At 40.2% G+C, this 16,192-nt stretch overlaps 1 protein-coding gene and 1 long non-coding RNA gene across 3 annotated transcripts in view; one reads left to right on the top strand and one right to left on the bottom strand.

Moving 5' to 3' along the window:
- LOC134346794 (uncharacterized) overlaps positions 1–9,259 on the bottom strand; it is a 153,000-nt gene extending 143,741 nt beyond the window's left edge. Inside the window, exon 1 of the long non-coding RNA XR_010018033.1 lies at positions 9,160–9,259. This is a non-coding gene — a long non-coding RNA (uncharacterized LOC134346794). The remainder of the gene's footprint in view (positions 1–9,159) is intronic.
- A 79-nt stretch (positions 9,260–9,338) lies between these two features.
- On the top strand, positions 9,339–15,665 carry cdca4 (cell division cycle associated 4). Of its 2 annotated transcripts, XM_063048419.1 has the most exons (3): positions 9,339–9,460; positions 13,566–13,970; positions 14,972–15,657. In XM_063048419.1, exons 2-3 carry the CDS (start codon positions 13,572–13,574, stop codon positions 15,062–15,064), a joined length of 492 nt encoding a protein of 163 aa, XP_062904489.1. In that variant the 5' UTR covers positions 9,339–9,460; positions 13,566–13,571; the 3' UTR covers positions 15,065–15,657. The 2 variants fall into 2 exon arrangements, with proteins under 2 accessions (XP_062904489.1, XP_062904480.1); XM_063048410.1 differs by having other exon boundaries at positions 13,566–15,665.
- Positions 15,666–16,192: the final 527 nt, after the last annotated feature.

Below are 16,192 nucleotides of genomic sequence, written 5' to 3'. Positions count from 1 at the left end.
TAAGGCACAGTTCAGGACAGAGATATTTTGTTACTTAACCTTTTGATCAGTTGCATATTCATGGAGCCATCCTTCCACACTGTAACAAAATGGGTATACTTTAGTTGTCTGGAGTTTATACTGAGGCTTTTCAAACAGACACCAGTATTAAATAGTCAAAGAGATACTGCTAGATCAGAAATGCACAAAGTATTCCAAGTGATAAACACAAGAAATTCTGCAGATGCTGGAAATCCAAAGCAACACAGACAAAATGCCGGAGGAACTCAGCAGGTTAGGCAGCATCTATAGAAATGCACAAACAGTCGATTTTTCGGGCTGGGACCCTTTACCGGGATCTTATACCGTCGTATATTTACAACAGGCGCTGCATGTACCTTACTATATTCCAAAGATTAAAGTTAATTTAATTTAGAGATATAGCATGGTAACAAGCTCACATCACCCAGCTAACACATATGCCTTTGGAATATGGGAGGAAACCGAAGCACTCGGAGGAAACCACACACAATCACGGGAAGAACATGCAAACTCCTTACAGACAGCCGGGTCACTGGTGTTACAACAGCATTACGCTAACCGCCTAACCGCCATGCTAACCTACTACTTATAGCAATTGAAACTGTAGTTAATCATTTCATGATACTGTACTGTATCTTTGTGGTGAAGAAGTATAAAAATTTGTGACAGGAAAGTGAGAATCTCTTGGACTCTCTACACACCCCCCCAGATATTTGCTGTGTGAATAAAGACTTTTATTTTTATATCCCCCAGTTACACCTTCCTTGTTGCTCAGTTTTACTTCTACTACGTCCACACTACGCCGGGTAATTTTGAAAATGAAGATTTTTCTCTTCGTTTTGACCCTCTGTCCACACTAAAACGGCGTTTTCATCCCCCGAAAATGAAGACTTTCAGAAACAGTCTCCAGAGTGAATAAATCTGAAAATGCCTAATATCCGTTGCAGTGTGTATGGGGTAACCGGAGCTTTTTAAAACTGCTGTCGTGACGTGCCGGAACAGATGGCAGCAGCGCGGCATTTCATTGTTTTCTTCTTCTTATTATTACTACTTTATTGTCGCCAAACAATTGATACTAGAGCATACAATCATCGCAGCGATATTTGATTCCGCACTTCGCAGAACCTAACAATTTCAGAACAGATGGCAACGAGACTGAAGCCAGAAGCGTTTGAAATGTACTCACCAAATACTTTGACCCATAGCTTACTGAATAAATAAGTATACTCACTTTGCCCTGTTTTCTGTCCTTGTTTGCATGAAGGTGGTTTACCTATTTATGCAAGTACTTCTCTGACAATAGATGTGTAACAGCCTAATGTAACATTGTATGGAAATACAAGATAACACTGATGTAGACATGTTTTATACATTTAACAAGGTGCTTTATTAATGCAACAGAGTTAGTCAGTTTTTCAATGTTCGTCGTCAGCCGGGTCATACTGTCCGTGAACTCCCTGTAGGTTGCCTCCATACGCTCCGGTATTTGTTTTTTTAAGTTTTAAGTCCTCCTGTGTGAGAGCCAAGAGCAATTCCTTTTAAGTTTTTCTACTCTGTAACTGGACAAACGTGCACTAAGTATACCGTTTCCTCTTCGCTTGTTTTCTGTGTGTCCTGCATGTGCCCAGTAGAGGAGATTCGCCCAAATATCTGTGTTAGTGTGGACAGAGATATTTTGAAAAACGCTTAGTGTGTACGCCTGTCGTTTTTACTCGAAACCGGCGTTTTCAAAATTATCCGGCGTAGTGCCGACGTAGCCTTAGTCACCTGTATTGCCATCTCCAGGGAATTACTACAAATATTGTATCTTCAGGTCTCTCTGTTCTACAACCCTTCACAGGGCTTTGACATTACTATGCAAGTCCTGCCCTGATTTAACTTTCCACAAAGCATCATCACTTTGCACTTCTCTAAATTAAATTCCATCTGTCATTCCCTTGTCCACTCTCCAGATCCTGTTGTAATTTATATGACAACCAGTGGACCTAGGTTTGATCCCTGTTGCATACCACTGGTCACAGACCTCCAATATGAATAACCAACCTTTACTATTACCTCTCTCTGACTCCATCTACTAAGTCCATTTCATATCCAATTAGCTAACTCACCCTGGATTCAGTGTGATTCATCTTCTGGATCAGTCTACCACACAAGATCTTGAAAAAGTCTTCATGCAAACAACACCTATCGGCCTGCCTGTGTCAATGTTCTGTCACCTCTTCAAAACACTCAATTAAATTTGTGAGCCTTGAGTTTGCATGCAGAGAGCCACGTTGACCAGTCCTCGCCTTTCCAAATGCAGATCAGTCCTGCCTCTCAAGTTTGCCATCCTGTAGCTCCCTGGCTTATTTTTACAGCCCTTCTTAAATAAAGGCATAACATTAGCCCTCTTTCAACCTTCTTCTGGTACCTCACCTGTGACTAAGAAAGATTTAAAAAAAGTCTCTGCCAGGCCCCCCTGCTATTTCTTTGCTTATTTCTCACAATGTCCCGGGGATTTATTCAAGACTGCCAACACCGTCATATTGATATGGCTATCATCATCATCTTCTCTGAATTCCCTACTTTCCAAGACTTTCTTCATGGTAAGTACTGTACATGTGAGAAGTATTAAGACTTCACCCATCTCCCATGCCTCCACACACACATGATCACGCGATGCTTAAAGAAACCTGTCTGTTTGTTGATTTGCCCATCTGTCTGTCCATCTAGTCACTTTCAAACAATATGTTACAAACAGTACAGAAATAATCCTAAAATTCTCAGGCAGCACACTTCCATGTTAAGTACAAATATTTTGGTAACTTCACTTGGGCTGTCCTGGGAAAAAAAATTGTTGTGTTTCACAGCCTGCTCTGTAACTCTCACAGTCTAATCAAATATCACTACCTGCTTGATTTGAATTTTGAGCAGGAACTGTTTCTGAAAGGTTCAAAGTAAATGTATTATCAAAGTCCATACTTGTCACCATACACAATACACAACCCTGTGGACACACTCAGTAAATCCAATAACCATAATAGAATCAATGAAAGTCTGCACCAACAGGTCAGACGACCAACGTGCAAAAGACAACAAGCTGTGCAAATACAAAAAGAAAGAATATTATAATAAAAAATAAATAAATATTGAGCACATGAGATGAAGAGTCCTTGAAAGTGAGTCAATAGGTTGTGGGTACATTTCAATGATGGGCCAAGTGAAGTTGAGTGAAGTTATCCCCTCTGGTTCAGAGGTAATAACTGTTCCTGAACCTGGTGGTGCGAGTCTTGAAACTCCTGTACCACCTTCCTGATGGTAGCAGTGAGAAGAGAGCACGAACAGGGTGGTGAGAGTCACTGATGATGGACGCTGCTTTCCTTCGAAAACGCTCTGTGTAAATGTGCTCAGGGGTGGGGAGTGCTTTACCTGTGATGGACTGGTCTGTATCCACTACTTTTGGCAGGATTTTCTGTTTCACCGGCTTTGCTGTTTCCATACCAGGCTGAGATGCAGCCAGTCAATATACTCTCCGTTACATATCTGCAGAAGTTAGTCAAAGTTATAGATGTCATGCCAAATCTTTGCAAACTCCAAAGAAAGTAGAGGTGCTGTTGTGCTTTCTCCATAATTATACTTATGTGCTGGACCCAGGATAGATCCTCTTAAATGGTAACACGGAGGAATTTAAAGTTGCTGACATTCTCCACTTCTGATCCCCCAATAAGGACTAGCTTATGGACCTCCTGAAGTCAATACTCAGTTCCTTAGTCTTGCTGACATTGAGTAAGAGGTGATTGTTGCAGAACTGGCCAGCCAGATTTTCAATCTCCCTCCATGAGCAGGTAACCTTGCCTAATGGCTATGCATAATATAATTCATTAATTCATGCATGATATACTAGAGTGTCTGATATTTTCAGCTGCTCCATGTTAATCATTACATTTTTTGTCTCTAACCAACGAATAAATATAAATGGTAATATAAAGGAAATAAAAATATTTAGGGTGATTTCTGCTACCTGAAGCCCACACCATTTCCTATGTCCCAGAATTAGCCAGAGAATCTGTTCCTTCCCACAATCTCAGTCCAGGTACACCAAAAAATCTTGGCGAAACCTGAATTGTTGGCCACAGAGATTCCACTCCCCGCCACCCCTGCACTGCAGAGGCTAGGACATTCCAGATAGAAGAATCTGCTTCATCACCAAGCAGTAGATTAAAAGGTTGATAGTTTAGTTCAGCAATTGGTATGTAGCCCTGCCAAACCATTCCCCTTCTGACCCAAACTACAGCTGCAGCAAAAACTCCGAGCTGCTCAGCAGACAATCCTCTGTGCAACAACTGGTGGAGTGGTGTCAGTCTCCAGAAACTATACCTGGAAACCTGAAATGTACAGAAAACACTGGTCATAATCAGCAGGTCAAACAGCATCCACAAAGCACAGGTCATTATCTCTCTGTTTTTTTCTCACTACAGATGCTGCTTAACCTGCTGAGTGTTTTCAGCATTCTCTGTGTCCAGCCAGCAACTTGTGTTTTGCAACAGCAGGTTTCCTGGAGGGTCAGTGTGGTTGTCTATGTGTGGAACCACTGGATGGGTGAGGTCTCGGGTGAATACATATCTGTATTTACAGCAGTTAAGGACATGGAAACTAGGGAACTCAGGGAATGAAGAGTGATATCCTGGAGTATATCAACATTACAAAGGAAGAAGTGTTAGAATTTTTGAACTGCATTAAGGCAGATAATCCCCAGGACCTGATCAGGTGTATTTTAGGATGCCATGGAAAGCAGGAGAAAAGAGTGTGAGGCCACAGTAGAGGCTTTTGTATTTTCATTAGCACAGCTAAGGTACCAGAAGATTTAATGTCAGTTAATGTCGTGGCGTAGTGGCATCAGCGCTGGACTGCAGAGCGGAGGTTCTGAAGTTCAATCCCAGCTGGCTCCCCCTGGCACGCTTTCCATCCATGCGGGGTTAAGAGCTGGTGATCTCTTTGAAAAAATACTCACCTGGCAGAAGGCAATGGCAAACCACCGCTGTAACTTGCCTTGTACGCGAATTCCAGCTATGGCAGAACGGCATGGGAGGAAGTCGTCCGCTACCCGGAAAAATTCCGGATGCGACCTACATTATTATTATGTTGTGATATTATTTAAGAAGGCCAACATGAATAATCCAGGGAACTACAGGCCAGTGAACCTTGCATCACTTAGGAAAATTATTGAAAGGGATTCTGAGGGGCAGGGTTTGTTTACATTTGGAAAGGCAAGGGCTGAAGGTCCGCTTGGTGGCTGGTCTGGAAGATTAGAATACATGGGATTCAGGGTGAGTTAGCAAAGTGGATACATGTGCTTGGTGGTAGGAGGCAGAGAGTGATGGTGGAGGATTGCTTTTCTGATTGGAAATCATAGAGCATTGGGATCGGTGCTAGATTCTTTATTGCTTGTATATATTAATAATGATTTAAAAGGGAATGTAGGTGGCATGGATAATAAGTTTGCAAGTTACACTGAAACTGGTGACATAGAGGACAAGAAGAAGTTATTTAAGGTTACAACAGGATCTACATCATTTGGGAAAGTGGGTATTGGAATAGCAAAGCGATACATTTTGGGAAACTAAATTAGGACAGGATATAGCCAATGAATGGCAGGATCCAGAAAGTGGGAATACGGGTAGATGGGGTGGTGAAGAAGGCATGTGGCATCTTCATTATCCAGGGCACTGATTCTCCAGATGCTGGAAAACCAGAGCAACACACGCAAAACACTGGAGGAACTTAGCAGGTCAGGCAGTATCCATGGACATGAATAAGCAGTCGCCGTTTCAGTCCTGATGAAGGATCTTGGCTCGAAACGTTGACTATTTATTCATGGTCATAGATGCTGCCTGACCTGCTGAGTTCCTCCAGCATTTTCTGTGTGTCTGACTGAATAGAAGAGTTGGGCCGTCATGTTACAGTTATACAAAACGTTGGTTAGGCTGCACTTGGAGTATTGTCTGCAGTTCTGTGCACCATAAAACTGGAGAGCTGTAACTAAGCTAGAGGGGTTGCAAAACTGATTCACAAGGATGCTGACTACATTGGAAGCCTCAATTATCAGGGAGACTGTAGAGCTAAGATGTATTTCCCCTGGAGTGAAGGAGGCCAAGAGATGGCATGATAGAGGTAATAAAATAATGAGAGGCATGGATAGAGTAGATAGCCAAGGTCTGTTTCCCATGGTAGTGGTGTCTAAAGCTATGTAGAAGGCATAGGTTTAAGGTCTGAGGAGGAGGTTTAAGGGGAACCTGAAGAGTGAGATGTTTCACATTACGAGTAGCTGGTGTATAGAATGATTGCAGAGATGGTGAAGACAGAAACAGTAACAACATCCAAAAAGCTTTGGACAAGTACTTGAATGTGCAAGACATAGAGGGTTATAAATTAATAGAGGCAAATGGCATGAGTAAAGATGGCTGGCTCAGACATGATGGGCTTATTCTATACCGTACAACTCTATGACTCTATAACTACCAATTTCCTTGTCAGTAGTTGCTGGCACAAGCTTACCTGTAGGAACACCATGAAATCTGCAATTATTTTCTCAGCAGATTCTGGACTGTTAAATGCTGAGCATCATGCAACTTCTTTAACACTGCAAAGGCTATTTTATTCATTAAAAGAATCAAATAGATTTAATATATTCAAGTGATTTTTTTTTCACCAGTCACTCAATGGCAACACATTATCAGCTGCACCACCCTTGAGCAAATAGGCTACTGGTTTTAATACAGATTTTTTACTGATTGGTGTGCAAGCTGGAGTGTTTACACTTCCCCATGGGACTGTTGCAATGGCTCTACCCATCTTCAATGTGTACCAGAGTATGTGATTCTGGAGCTCACAGCACACCGCACGTGGACAACAGCTTGCTCCGCAGTGCCAGTGCGTTTTGGGAAAACCAGAAGACATCATTCACCGCACTGATTGTTTCCAGTAGCAGCTGGTACTTGTCTCAGTGTAAGTCTGTGCGATGCAGCTGTTCAGAACACACCTTCGCAGACAGCCCTGCGTCTTCCAAGACTTTTATTTTGGCAAAGAAATACTTCGCAATGAAACGGGCAACATTTCCATTTCCAGGGCAGCGTGTGGGGTGTAACCAATATTCCAATCAGGCACGAAAAATCTGACAGGGAGAACCAGACAAACAAGATCACGTAAGCCTTGGTGAGATGACAATCCATTCGGAGAGTCACCCCACTTATCCACTGTCTCCCGTTCCTGCAGGGCTGTGGTGACACTGCATGATTAATTTTGTCAAAGGTCCCCTCCTGAGGAACAGCGGGCGTGAAACTTTCTTCTGAAAGGAAAGTTCCAAAGGAAACATTGCAATATTCCTCCTTTACAACACCAGGAATAAATAGATTGATCCTCAACACCTCGTGTCTACATGAGTTGATGTAACATATACAGAAAGTAGTCAACCATTAGACACATTTCCCCAAATTTATTGTCTTCTGAAGACTGAAACAATAAGGTTCTGCACAATTGCTCCATTATGAGCTCCAGATAAATCAAAAAAGGTCACATGATTGCACTTGCTTTAAGTATGGCATCACCAAGATCACTTTGGATCTGACGACCTGGTCCTGTCCCATGACTGAAAGTGATCACCACTGCCTGCATACCTGTTTTTTTTTTCTTGAACTACTCTCTGAACTCTTGGCTCCTCAGAGCCACATTCCCAGCACCTGCAGATAGTTGAACCTTATGATGAGATTAAGATAAGGTTTGCTTTATTCGTCACATGTACATTGAAACGTTGAAACATACAGTAAAAGTGTTGCTTTGCATCAATGACCAACACAGTCCAAGCTATGCTGGGGGCAGCCACAAGTGTTGCCACACTTCCAGTGCCAACATAACAGGCCCACAACTTACTAACCCTAATTCTTTGGAATGTGGAAGGAAACCGGAGCACCCAGAGGAAACCCATGGGGAGAATGTACAAACGTCTTACAGGTGGCGGCGGGAATTGAACCCCAATCTTAGAGCTGATACTATATAGCAGCATTATATTAACCTCTACATTACCATGCCTAGCTGACTAGGAAAATGTTCAGTCCTCCAGTCCAATGCATGGATTACCATATCCCTGAGTAGTAAAAGGCTGCCAAGAGATGGGTTTGCTGCAGGTCTGATGGGAATGAACATCAGGTCCAGGACAGACTTCAACTTGATTGGTCATGAGCTTCCACATGATCTCGAAATCCCCATTGAGCAATGTGATTGGGTACCAGTCTCTCACTTTCTCTTTGTCCCTCTTCTGTACAGAGATGAGAACGATTATTCTGGTACTGAATGTTGCCGACCAGGAACATAGTTATGTGCACTGCCACCATCGAGGATATCTTCAATAGGAGATGCATAAAAAGGTAGCACCCATTAAGGACCTGAACACCTAGGACATGCTCTCTTTTGATTATTACCATCAGAGAGGAGGTACAGAAGCTTGAAGACACACACTCAATGTCTTAGAATGGCTTCTTCTCCCCCTCCATCAGAATTCTGAATCTAAAAGGAACTCATGAACACTTTCTCACTATTTCTGCACTTATTTACATTTACACACATATATATATATACCACACATACATATACACACACACTGTAATGCAATTCATATAGTATATTTTATGTATTGCACTGCACTGCTGCAGAAAATCAACATATGTCAGTGATAGTAAACCTGATTCTGATTCAGTATATATGGATCTATCTGATTCCATACAGCCAAATTGAACTCCAATGGCAAGCCTTCTCATCTGCCTCGATGGGCCAACTTTGTCAGCTCTCTGAGGGTCAATGAGTGGTCCACAATTTCGCATTAGCTTTTATCTAAATCTTCCTAATGAATTATGGGAGACTGTCCAGCTCCATGCACATGGGTTTTGGATGAGGCGGAGACTCACAGCAATGCAACCAGGCCAAAGGTACAAGATAACTCCGAAATGTATTCATTTATTGGTTTGCTTCATGATTCTATGATTCTATGCGCAATTATGGATGATGACATTGTTTATGAACGTAAAGCCTACGCTTTTCGATGTTTTTTGAAACCATTTATTTATAAGGTGCTCCCGACTGAGTACATGCCGGCTTTTGGAGAATTACCTGGTGTTCTTGACGATTTTCCTGATGATTGGAGATTTCCTCTGTCACCTCCCCGCTGCAGACACAAGAGGGATCTTGCGACTGCAATATAACAGGCTGGTCAACTTTCCGAACTGACGTCACCGAATTGGACTGAACAAGAACATTGACCCTATGGGCGGAGCTAGAACCTCCGTATATGTCAATCAAACCGCCGCTGAAACCATAGCAACCTGATCAACCTGCCTCCCACACCTGTCAATCAAAGAACATTGCTTCCTGCCGCGGCGGCAAAGATTGTGGTCCGTTTCCATCATTTCAGGTTTGAAATCTCACCCACTTTATAGCCTCATTCATTTTGTTTTCCGCATTAGATTCAGGCGAGGAGGAGCGTAACATGTATTAATCATATTATTAGTGTTTCTATTTCGACGGTCATTCGGTGAGGAAGGTGTGAGTTAATCTAAAATGGCGGTCGTTAACGGAGAGTTAAAGTCAAATGTTTTCGGGAATATTTTTAAAGGAAGTGCGCAGTAGCGTGAAGTGAGAAACAGATCGCATTGCGACCTCTTCGATTTTTGAAGTGGTTGGCACTGACGACATGTTTAAAATTCACTTTTATTTAAACTTTTGTCGCGGTAAATTGCACCGCTGGTAGGCCGCCTGAAGCCTGCCCACGTAGGCCGGCGGTCACGTGGGTACTACCAGCGACGTCATAAATGTGAATGGACTGGACTGGACTGGGCGCCAGTGTCTTAAAGGAGCAACATCCGGCCTCGGCGAAAAATTGGTCCTGTCCCCACGCTCAGATACTAAACTCACCCGGCAGTCCTGTTGCAGCTTCTCACGCCCCCTTCCCTCATATTACTACCATTTGTCTAATTTTTCAAAAATAAAGTCGCAAACAATAACTTTGTCAAACAGTTCCTATGTAAACGAATCGCGGAAAGTTGTACGTGCAGAGCGGGCTTGGATGTGGGGGGAAAGTGAAGGTGAAATGTGCTTTGCTGAGGGAGGGTGGAGAGAGTTTATTTTGAAGAAAATGGTTGGGATGTTTTTGGGAAGGAGAAGAGGAAGTTGGAGATGCTGAGAAGTCGACTTGAGGGCAAGAAGAAAATGCAAGGGTGGGGGAGAGGAGTGGCAAGGGCAGGAGTGAACTAGGGAGGCGAGGGATTTGTGAGGGAATGGAGAATGAGGGATAGTTGTAGGATAATGATACTCAATCCCTGCACCACCACCGTTCATTCAGGTAAAGCTAATTTTCTTTCATCTCTCTGAATTAAACAAGTGACACTCGTTTAGGTTTTCTATGTCCATACTCCTGATGTAAAATCCAAGGTTTCAGTTCTCTTTTTTTCTAAATGCTCAATAAAACTAAACTACTGGCTTTAATATTCTACAAACTTAATTCCATTCATGGCACAAATTTACCCAAAATATTTTGTCTCATTTCTGACACAATTCTGCTTTTTATTGTTCATTATCAGTTTACTCTGACAAATTCAAAGAATAATCTTAAAAAGTTAACATGACTACAGATTGAACACCACTTCGTGCATCCAAATAAACTACATACAAGACTAAGCTTTAAAATTAACTTTGTATCAAACACTGAGAAGTTTGTTAAAAGTAATTCCTGTATCTACAATATAAACAATTTTTACAGTCTTCTCTGCATTCTAAACAACTAATATCTGATCATTTCTCCCACAGTATCATGTTGAAGACTAATTTAAATTACATGCTTTCAATATGTGCCATTTTTGATCATCCTCAAATAGTTTACAATGCACAGTTGGCTCTCGCTGAAATCAATTTCAGTTTCATTTTGTTCCATTAATAAGATGTTAAATTCATCCCTCTAGGATAGCTAAATGTTGCAGGGCACTTCACAAGAGCACCTCCTGTATAAGCAGGTATCCAAAAGTTTGCTCAATGCAGAAGGCTTTGAGGATCATTAAAGTAACAGTAAGAAGTAAATGAAGGTGATTCTGGAGTTGCAGTTGTAATTGTGTTATCTAATGGTAGAGTTGGAGAAATGTTGAAAAGCCAAATTGAAAGCATGCAGGGTTACACTGAACAAACTTTATTTTACTTCAGCTTTGTAGTAAATTCACACCTTACCCCATTCTACCACAATGATAAGTAACTGACCTGTAATCACCATTGGTTCTATCTTTTTTTTGAAAACATGTAGAACGTTGACAGTTCTTCAACACATTTGCATTCAAACTCCTCATACATTAACCCTTTCATTCCTGGAGTCATTCTCATAAACATCCTATGCACCCACCCCAATGCCAGCACATCCTTTCTTCAATAAGAGGTCCAAAACTCAATACTCAAGTGTTATCTGACTTCCCTGCACTATATTCCACTGTCACTTCTTTGCCCATTCTCCTAATCAGTACAGATCTTTCTGCAGACTCCCTGCTTCCTCAACACTACCCGGCCCTCCACGCAGAGCCATCAATTCCATCATCAGAATCATTGACATATAATGTGAATAGAAGTGGCTCCAACACAGACCTGTTTGAAACACCGGGAGCCAACCAGAAAAGGCCCCTTTATTTCCATTCTTGTTCTGCCAGTCAGCCAATCTATCAATGCTAGTAATCTTTCCAGTATTCGCGTGAGCTCTTGTTTAGCAGCCTCATGTGTGGCTCCTTGTAAAAAAGCCTTCTAAAAATCCAAATAAACAACATCCACTGACTCTCCTTTGCCTAAACTGCCTGTTACTTCCTCAAAGAATTCCAAAAGATTTGTCAGTCAAGATTTCCCCTTAAGGAAACCGTGCTGACTTTGACCTACTTTATCATGTGCCTCCAAGTACCTCCAAGATGTCGGAGTTCATTACTCATCCTTAATAATGGACTCCAGCATCTTCCCAACTACTGACATCAGGCTAACTGGCCTGTAATTTTCTTTCTTTTGCTTCCCTCCCTTCTTAAAAGAGTGGAATGACATTAGTAATGTTCCAATCCTCAGGAACCATTCCAGAACCTAGTAATTCATGGAAGATCATTACTAATACCTCCACAACCTCTTCAGGTACCCCTTTCCGAACTCTGGGTTATAATCCATCTGGCCTATCTGCTTTCAGACCTTTCAGCTTTCCAAGCATCTTCTCCTTAGAGAATAGCAACTACACTCAGTTTTGCTCCCTGACATTCTTGAATTTCTGATCTACTGCTGGCATCTTCCACAGTGAAGACTAATACAAAATATGTATTAAGTTAGTCTGCCATTTCTTTGTCCCCCATTACTTATCCAGCATTATTTTCCACCAGTCTAATATACACTCTCCCTTCTCTTTCTCTCTTTATATATCTGAAAAAACCTTTGTATCCTCTTATATTATTGACTAGTTTACTTTCATATTTCATCTTTTCTCTCCTTACTGCTTTTTTAGTTGCCTTCTGTTTGTTTTTAAAAGATTCCCAATCTTTTAACTTTCCACTTTTTTTTTTCTATATTACATTCCCTGTCTTTTGCTTTTATGCTGTCTTTGACTTCCCCTTGTCGGCCATGGTTGTTTCATCCTCCCTTTAGAATACACATTTTTCTTTGGGATGTACCTATCATGCGCCTTCCAAACAGCTCCCAGAAACTACAACCATTGCTGTTCTGCTGTCATCCCTGCAGGGGACCCTTTCCAATCAATTTTGGCTAGTTCCTCTCTCATGCCTCTGCAATTCCCTTTTCTTTAACTGTATTACTGATACTTATGATTTTAGCTGCTTCCTTTCAAACTGCAGAGTGAATTCTATCATATTATGATCATTGTCTCTGAATAATTCCCTTACCTTAAACTCCTTAATCATAGTTGGTTCATTACACAACACCCAGTCCAGAATTGACTTTTCCCCAATGGCTCAACCATAAGCTTCTTTTAAAAAAAAGCCGTCCTACCAATTCCATCTCTTGGGTTCCAGCATCAATCTGATTTTTCCAATCTACCTTCATATTTAAATTCTCCATGATTATCACAACATTGCCCTTATTACATGCCTTTTCTATCTCCTGTTGTAATTTGTATCCCATCTCCTGGCTACTATTGAGAGGTCTGTATATAAGTCCCATCAGGGTCTTTTTACACTTGTAGTTTCTGAATTCTACCCACAAAGTTTTTAACATTTTCTAATCCTATGTCATCTCCTTCTAAGGATTTGATTTCATTTTTTTACCAGCAGAGCCACCACACCCCCTCTGCCTATCTGTCTGTGCTTTCAATACAATGTGTCTCCTTGGATGTTAAGCCCCCATCTATAATTTTCTTTCAGACACTACTCAGTGATGCTCACCCCATACCTCCCATTCTCTAATTGTATTGATTAAAATAGATCAAAGTAGTTGAATCTTCTATAAGTTATGATTAGTTTTTAACTTGGTTCTGAAGAATGAGCTTTAATTGTTTTGTTCTTTAGGTCAACATGTTGACAAAAGGGATAAAGCGAAAATTTTCTGAAGAACAAGCTGTGGATGCCTGTCTTGATCCTGTTGGCAGCAGTGTTAGTTTGCCATACAACTTGCAACGCCAGTCACTTCTAAATATCTCATTGTTCAAACTTCAGCTGTGCAAAATGCTGGTGGAACCAAATCTTTGTCGCTCAGTGCTTATAGCCAACACAGTGCGACAGATCCAGGAGGAAATGATACAAGATTGCAGCTGGCAGGGACAAACTGCTTTCACAGGAAGCGATCTCTACGTAGGTCATACTTCCTCAGATAGTCTAGTTGCTACAGACTTCTTATGTACTCCAATAAAAGAGCAACATGTGGAAAGTTCCACTGCCTCCGCAAGTAATACCAGCAATATTACTAAAAGCAAGGTAAACTGTTCATCTTGTGAGAATATTACTTGTTCTGCTGCTGCTGCTTCTGTTAAAGACGCCAGTGCTGTAAAAGATCTGGTTCAAGTGCATTTTGAAAATGATCTGAATATGTTGGAATCTGAGGAGCAGCAAGTGGATCTAAAGGAGTGTCCAAAGCCCTTGGATCAAGTATTCGGGAGTTTTGAGTTTGCAAATTACTCTAGCCCTCTCACAGACATGACAATAGATGATTTGTTTGCGGATATTGACACCTCCTGGCACGAGCTTGACTCAGTTATGTCTGGGTTGATGACCAGTCCAAAAACGACACCAGTCATATTTGAATTACTAAATGGCTTGCCATCACACACATCAACACCCATAAATTCTGCCCAGAACTGTAAAACAGATTTAACTGAGCTTGATCACATCATGGAGATTATTGTCGGGTCCTAAGTTTTAGAATTTTCTTCATTTTAGGATACCTGTACAATTTTTAAATCTCTCTTGTAAAGTTTTCTGACCAGATTTTAAAAAGAACAATGTCACCACCAGTGTTCAGGTGATGCCTTTTGCTTACGGTGCTTTCATTGCATTTGTTCTCTTTGTCAGAATTGTTAAAATTTAAATGGTACATATTTTCATACACAAATATATATATTAATACCAATTAGCTTTTTTTACAGTTTTAAAACTTAGCTGTATGGATTTTTACTTCTCATAGTTTAAAATCTTTTGTATCAGAACAATATGATTCAAAGAAGTTTTATGAAACGTCTTCCTTAGTGGTGCCAAGTAAAGATCACAACTTCTATTTCTAATTACATTTTCAGAATTACCACTCAAATGGAACTCTTATCAATTCTATGTGGTAATTCAGAAAAAAGGGAATTGTCACTATAAAATGAGGGGAAAATGTTCTTACATTGCTGTCTTACAAAGTTCTTAATTATAATCTGTAAATTCAATGTGTTAGTAGTTGTATGTGCTATAATGGTATTGAATTGTTTCCTTGCTAGATGCTCTGTGGACTTGACATGAAAATGTTCCACTTTGTTCTGTGTAATCGCAACAGTACTGTGAATCTGGGCACAGAAGACCACGCTGACTAAAGATTGAAAATTTGTGTAAATTTAAAGGTTTATTCCCAATATTTAAAAAAATAAGCGCTTATGATTTATGCTTTATGGTGCATATTATTTCAAATTAAGCCACTTTTTACAATTACAAAAGCCATATTTTCTGATGGTTAGATAGTTAGCACAAGCTGAATTCTAATTGGGACTGTTGATCTAAGTTATTAAACGTGTTATTTATTTATTTAAGTGAATATGATACATTTGTGTTGTAGCACAGAACTGATTATAATTATGAATCCTGATATGAAAGGCAATTTTTAGGCCAGTTTGTAAGCATTGTAGGAACTACTTTAAAAGAATCAGAATTATTTTTTAACAGTATTATAATAGAGTTACTCTCTTTAAATAAAAACATTAGAAACATTTTCAGTATATAAATAGCTCAATCTATCAACTTGTAAGTCCCAGGAAAAAAAAATTAGGTTAGGTTTTTATTAAACTTGTTAAAATTAATCTATTTTGTATTATCCATGAATAAAGTACATTTATTAGTCTTAAGCAATAACATAGAAACTGAAACATTAATGTATACTTTTAACATTTGTAAATGTATGCTAGATTTTTTACGTAATTATATTATCTTAAATAAAAAGATTTCACATCTATTTTTGTTTAATTATTTACTATATTGAACTTGTAAGCTTCAGAAGTGTTTTCCTTCATCCTGTGAATTAAGTTTTCTTTTTATTTTGAACTAGGCTCAGCAGAGTTAATATTATAGAATCGGACATTCTCCCTAATTCCTTAAAATCCTACTTTGAGTCAAAGTAAATTATTTGAGGAAAACTGCATTGCATTACGTCTCATAGGTGTTGGAGCCATTATCAAGATCTATAAAGGTGTTTTGGTTTGAGAAAATTAGTTCTTTGTGACTTCTGATGCTGTATGTATGGAGTTTCTACATTCTTCCTTAAATTGCATACTCTTTGCTATGAAGGCCAAAATGTCTTTTGCCTTCTTAACTAATTGTTGAACCTGCCTGTTAGCTTTCTGTGATTCATGTCCTGGAGCAGCTAGACTCCTCTGCACTTCATTAACAATCTCTTTCCATTTGCCATTTGATTTATCTAACTGAAGTGAATGACCTAACAATTCTTCACA

Source organism: Mobula hypostoma, chromosome 1 (genome assembly GCF_963921235.1).
Source record: "Mobula hypostoma chromosome 1, sMobHyp1.1, whole genome shotgun sequence".
In the NCBI taxonomy this organism is placed as follows: Eukaryota; Metazoa; Chordata; class Chondrichthyes; order Myliobatiformes; family Myliobatidae; genus Mobula; species Mobula hypostoma.
The sequence above is the reverse complement of the archived record's forward strand: the minus strand, read 5'-3'. Positions and strand labels throughout refer to the sequence as shown.